The sequence below is a fragment of the Amblyomma americanum genome, chromosome 9, assembly GCF_052857255.1.
Source record: "Amblyomma americanum isolate KBUSLIRL-KWMA chromosome 9, ASM5285725v1, whole genome shotgun sequence".
Lineage (NCBI taxonomy): Eukaryota > Metazoa > Arthropoda > Arachnida > Ixodida > Ixodidae > Amblyomma > Amblyomma americanum.
Window position 1 is genome coordinate 130,608,184 of NC_135505.1, and position 5,628 is coordinate 130,613,811.

The 5,628-nt window shown below is 42.8% G+C and overlaps 1 protein-coding gene across 1 annotated transcript; it reads left to right on the forward strand.

Annotated features, from left to right (window-relative positions):
* Positions 1-223: 223 nt before the first annotated feature.
* LOC144104367 (uncharacterized) lies at positions 224-5,147 on the forward strand. The gene is made up of 2 exons (XM_077637327.1): positions 224-439; positions 2,599-5,147. Exon 2 carries the CDS (start codon positions 2,763-2,765, stop codon positions 3,732-3,734), a length of 972 nt encoding a protein of 323 aa, XP_077493453.1. The 5' UTR covers positions 224-439; positions 2,599-2,762; the 3' UTR covers positions 3,735-5,147.
* Positions 5,148-5,628: the final 481 nt, after the last annotated feature.

The following is a 5,628-nucleotide window of genomic DNA, read 5'->3' on the forward strand; positions in this document are numbered from 1 at the left end:
AAAAAATATCAGGTAATTAGAAATGTCGATCTGTCACACATTGCATAAACTTTTCACACATTGAATGGAAGCCGTTCAGGGCTCACAACAAGGAACTCTTTTGAGACGTCGTCATGCGATGAAGGACAGGCCTCAGTTATCGGCCTGACTGCTTGCCTGGCGATAGCATAAAAAAAAGCAGATAAAAGAAAGGAGCAAGAGTATATAAATGGCTCGGACTGTTGGGTGAAAAAGGCAGTTGCGCCAGAAGTATTGCTGCGAAAGCCAACTCGTACGCAAGAGGACCGTCTCGCCTTCTTGTAGGCACACATTTTCCCAGTCGTGCTACGAACAGTCAGCTGCGGACGGAGCCCGAGTTTGCCCCCTTGACGGTGAGCGGAGTGAGAGGCTTAGCAGTGAACAGACCGACCGTGATTCGGCCGACCTACTCATCAGAAAGGTAGGTGTATAAAAGGACTGGGTCTGGCTTTCACTACTTAGCATGCTCCTTCAAGAAATGGTCAAGTCATTCTGTAAGCTAAAATTAAGACTTTCAGACCTCATACATTGGACGAGAATTTTAGGATTACGGCTAACATGTTTTGTATTCTTGAGGTATTCTTGAGAAACTCTTCAAAATTTGTCCTCTACTCTCGCCAGTTTTCTTTTCCAGAAAACTTAAAATTGTTTTTGAAATGGGCGAACTAGTATTTGGGAATAGCAGTGGGAGGTATTCTTTAGTAAATCGAGCGCCAACTTTTCGAGAGGAGTACAAAAGTAGACCTAGAAATGAATATTCAAAAACTAATTACTTTATATCATGCAATATTCTCGACCAAAAATAGGCGCTCTATATTCATATTGCACGAATAAGTTTTGCATGAGCATAATCTTTTTGGTTTAGTACCCTCTTACAGTCCAACACAGGGGAAATTTGCTCCTCAGGTATATATGCTGAAACAAGAGTATGACAAAAAAATTCAAACAACAAAGACTGAAATTTACGCAACAAGTTCGTTTTGCCGCGTATGAGGTTGCAAATATTGCGCTAAGGTGTTTATACTCGGATTATAAAAAAGATTTCATTTAATCCTCGATAAACGAGTTATATCAGTGTTTTCTGATACAAGTGAGGGAAATATTGTACAAGTTTAATGCTGCACCTCTGGTCATGGTTGCCCCGCAGCGCCAATATATTGTACATCAAGGCGGCACTGCTAAAATTAAAGTGTCTCGTGTACAGGCGAGTTCAGGTGTTCATAAGTCCTCACATTGAGCGTCGCCAGCCCTAGCATTTTTCAGAGGATATATTTATTTACACGAGGGGTGGTGTCATTGGGGGGCCTTGACGATCGGCGCATGTGATCGCCGCAAGAGGCCAGCATATCGACACAGTTCCCGTCTCTTTTCATTCGTTCCCGTCGACCTCTCCATAGAAGGCGGCTCATTTTTGCTGAGCTCAAAAGCAAGGCTCTTCGTCCACGTAAAGGGATGAGCACCAAACACCCAGCGTGTGCCTCTCTAGAACTGGCGAGAGTGCCAATGGACTTCAGTAACAATACATTTGGTCGACGAGGTGGTAAAGTCCAAATGCTTTTTGTTCTCTGCTACCAGAAAATTCTCCGTCACGTCCTAAATCACTCTAGGAAACTACTGTGGCAGATTTCCAGCTTTTATTCTGAGCACGTTCGTATGAATTGTAAGGTCGCATACTCGACATACCGCACTATATAAAACCCGGCTGTCCTTGTTCCAGCTTTTTTTCCAAGATGTATACGGTACAATAACCCCATCAGGAATGTTGGATTCCTCCGTACGGTGACGTATTTCCTTAACAAATTCCACTTTGCATAAAATTCTTTGTTTTTGCAATTAAAGCGTGTCTGTTCATTAGTCAAAAGTATTTTAGCGTGGCGGATGACTTATTCTTATAGAAAAAAACTACTTTGACTCGTTCCGCCCGTCTCGCGGACATTAAAAAACTTTCACATAACCAAAGTACATATTTTAAACTAAATTGTTTTAAATAATTTGTCAGTGGGCATCTAGCAGCAAGACGACGTGGTGCTCCAGACTTCAATGAGAGGAACGCCAGACTTGCAGTTCGATAAAGTTCAATAAATTGCCCGCAAGAAATCAGGGACTTCAAGCACAAACTGCGTGTCTTTTGTCATTTATAAGCCCATTTTTGTTATATGTGAAGCATACATAATAAATTCGTGAATAATGTTTTATTGTTTATGATTGATAGAACCGGACTTTTTATTTTCGAGATAAATACAGGCAGTTTGTAAGACGCAACAAATTTTTCTTCATACAATGAGGGGCAGTCAGCTCTACGTTTCTGCGTCGTGATATGTCTTGGAAAGATAAATGTTTTCCCTTCATTAAAGTGAAGAAAATGCAATAACAAATAATGACGGCACCTCACACCAAAACAGCGTAGTAATTTTGCCTTCGACTTCTCGTGACTCAGCTAATGGATTGCCTACTTCGATATCAGTTGATTATGCCTAGTCAGTGCATAAAATGCTAGAAGAGCACCGGTATGAACTGAATAAGCCAGACCCAATTAGGCTGACTAAAAACAAACTAAACTTTGAATTTCTCTTCCTGCAGGTGAAATTTTGGAATAAAGCGGATGCGCAACCGTGCTTCCTGCTTCTAAGGTTGTCCAGCACTTCCAGAGTGAGTGTGGAGACCACTTGGTTTGCTGCCACAGGTGTTCGACCACAGTTCCTTGCACCGGCTTGCATGCACACCTGATTTTGGAGCACTGCACCATGGCGTCCCAGCCTCCCTCCGAATGTCAGCGGGCATCTAGCAGCGAGGACGACCTGGCGCTCCGGACTTTCATGAGAGGAACGCCAGACTTGCGCTCCGATGAAAGCAATGCCAATCCTCATTTGTCACTCGCTGCCGGTGGAAGAAATGTTGACCGACTCACTGAAATTGTTGACGTGGTAGAGCAATGCAAGAAGGAACTAAAGAAAGAACTTCTGATGGGCATTGAGAGTGTAAAGAAAACAGTGAGCGAAGTGGCCCAAGCAGTTAGAGCAATAGATGATAATCAGAGAAAATTATCGGAGGAAACGAGAGAAAACCTGGCTTCTATCAGTGGCAAGATGGAACGCGTTCACCATGACGTCTATATAGTATCAGGTGATTTGGAAAATTACATCGAAAATCAGGCTCGAGAGCAGCTTGAAAAGGTAAACCAGATCGTCGCCGACATTGAGGAGTTAAAAACTGATGCAAAGGAATGTTTTGAAACAATTAAGAAAGTTATTGAACTGAAGGAAGCCGCTCAGAAGGCTGAAACTGTCCACCGCTTTGTCATAAAAGGTGTAAAATTCCTCCGAGATGATGCCATCAGACGTGGAGAGGCGGAGTACGATGGTGATAAAGCGTACCTGCGTGGGTACTACATGTCACCCGGTGTCACACTGAAAAAGAAAGATAATGGAATTGCATTGCATGCCCGGTTTTACATGCACAAGGGAGCGAAGGACAACGTTCTTCCGTGGCCATTCCGGAAAACAATCATACTGCGCGTGATGCATCCAGCTCGGCGGGAAGACCAGGAGTTAAAAGAATTCGTCAGAGGCAATCATATTTCGTGTGAAAGGCCGGAAGGGTCGGATGCTCCCTTGGTGGCCTTTTGTTCTGAAAAATCACTCAGTCTCGATGTCCTCATCACTGAGGGCTACGTGGAACAAGACCAGCTCAAAGTGGAGTTCGAGGTGCTGCACTGATTCACACTTTAAACAGAAGATCCAAGGCCACTTCCTACTTGCCAAAGGTTCATAAAATGCCTGCCTTGCATCGTATCTTGAGCAATGTGGAAATTTTCAATGTTTCCGCTCTGATTGGTTGTGCTTTACGTGTTTTATGTTTATTGCTTGAATAATCGAAACTGTATTTCATCGTGTTCATGGCTCTAAGGTTGAGGGTAGAAGTAGCAAAAATGTTTTTGATTTTGTTGATAATATGTGATGTGCTTAAACATAAGTATGAGAATAGCACCGTGTCCCATAACACGTTTTGGCAGCACTAGCAACTGTCTGCAAATGTGCGAGGCATCAGTGCCAAAGTGTACATTATGCATTGCGTTACCTGAATATTGAGAATCCAGTGTGTGCCTATATTTGTAAAAAATACTGTATGCCAGCAGGCACTCGGCCGAAATAAAAAAAAAAAACTCTGTATCAACAACTTTTAACGAATAGAAAATGCTGTTAATTCAACGGTCGTGAGCTGAAAATATTTAGTGGTCTGAATATCTAGCACTGTAAATGGTATGCTTGCCACCCTTGATGCCATCATCAAGGTAAACATGACTTGGAGGACATTCAATGATGGCAGGTTCCGGGCGAGCATTAGGATGGCAGAAAACAGGGGACAACGCTCTCCCTGAGTGAGAAATATTCTTTTCAACCACTAAAGTGACTCTTCTCAGGCTACAAAGCTCGAAAGATAAATGATCGTCGAGGCACTCGCGCGTTCGCATCTGAACTCACGCGATAATTATTGCTCGAAAGTCCGTGTCTTGGAATATGTTATTACATGGGACGCATTTATGAAATTTAGCCGGCAGCCGGTGCACCAGCGTACAGCGGTACGATACATTAGCGGCCTTGTGCAACTACCTGACACCGCCGAGAAGGCAATAAACATTTAGTTGCTTTTAGTCACCAATAAAAACAGCTTTTGCGCAAACAACCGCCGAAAGTCACATGTGTGTTATGTCATGCTATTCTAGTGTACTCTTATGTTGAGGATAAACTTCGCAATATGTTTTTATGTGCTTCAGATATCAAGTTGGGGTCTCTTTTGTAGAGGAGACGTGTGTTTGTAAGAATTATTTGCATTGTGAAAAGTTTTTATTATGCAGATAATCGAAACCGTACTACAGTGAATCTATTGACCAGCTGTACGGCCGCATGTCCGTGCCGTTGGTAGCGATTTGTACTTCGTTGTAAGTGCTTGCCTGTTTTTGATAATATTGATGTTTACGTGAATGCTTTCTGGGCACCCATGTTATGTGTCTATGCTGCTGCCAGAAAAATATAAGAAATGCGTTTTTCCTGTAAACCTGGTAGGTTGCTTGCTTGAAGCTCCGCTTTGCTTTGATTTTCGAAAATAAAAAGCATTGATTGATCGATTGATTGATTGATTGATTTATTTATTGTCGTTTTGCTCAATGATCAGACAAATTAAACACAATTTGGGAGGTCGGATAGATATATTGAAAGTCTTGGGCTAAGCAGTGTCCAAAATATTTATTCCCTCTACTAAACCGCAAAAATATAAGCATGCGCAAGAGAAGAACAAAGCAGCTTAGTGGTCGAATCAGATAAAAATGAGCACATATATCATTTATGTTGAGTGCGTTCGAGCACAATCTCAGTCGCAAATTCATCAGTAGCTGTAGTATTCCCTTGCCGTACTCATGTGCGCAGAACTGAATGGATAAGGAGGTATCTCTCCCCCTCCCGCCATCCCCTTGCTGGCAATCCACCTTTTCCTTCCGTACAGCGACTCCGGAAAGGCCAATTCAGGAGGAAAAGAAAGCATCGTATTCGAGAATACGGCCCGCACTGATGTATGGCTCCAACGCTCTTATTTGCGGTCCGCTCATCGATGTTG

Excerpts from the sequence above, each read along its gene's own strand:
- LOC144104367 (XM_077637327.1), top strand. The coding sequence starts at position 2,763 with ATGGCGTCCCAGCCTCCCTCCGAATGTCAGCGGGCATCTAGCAGCGAG.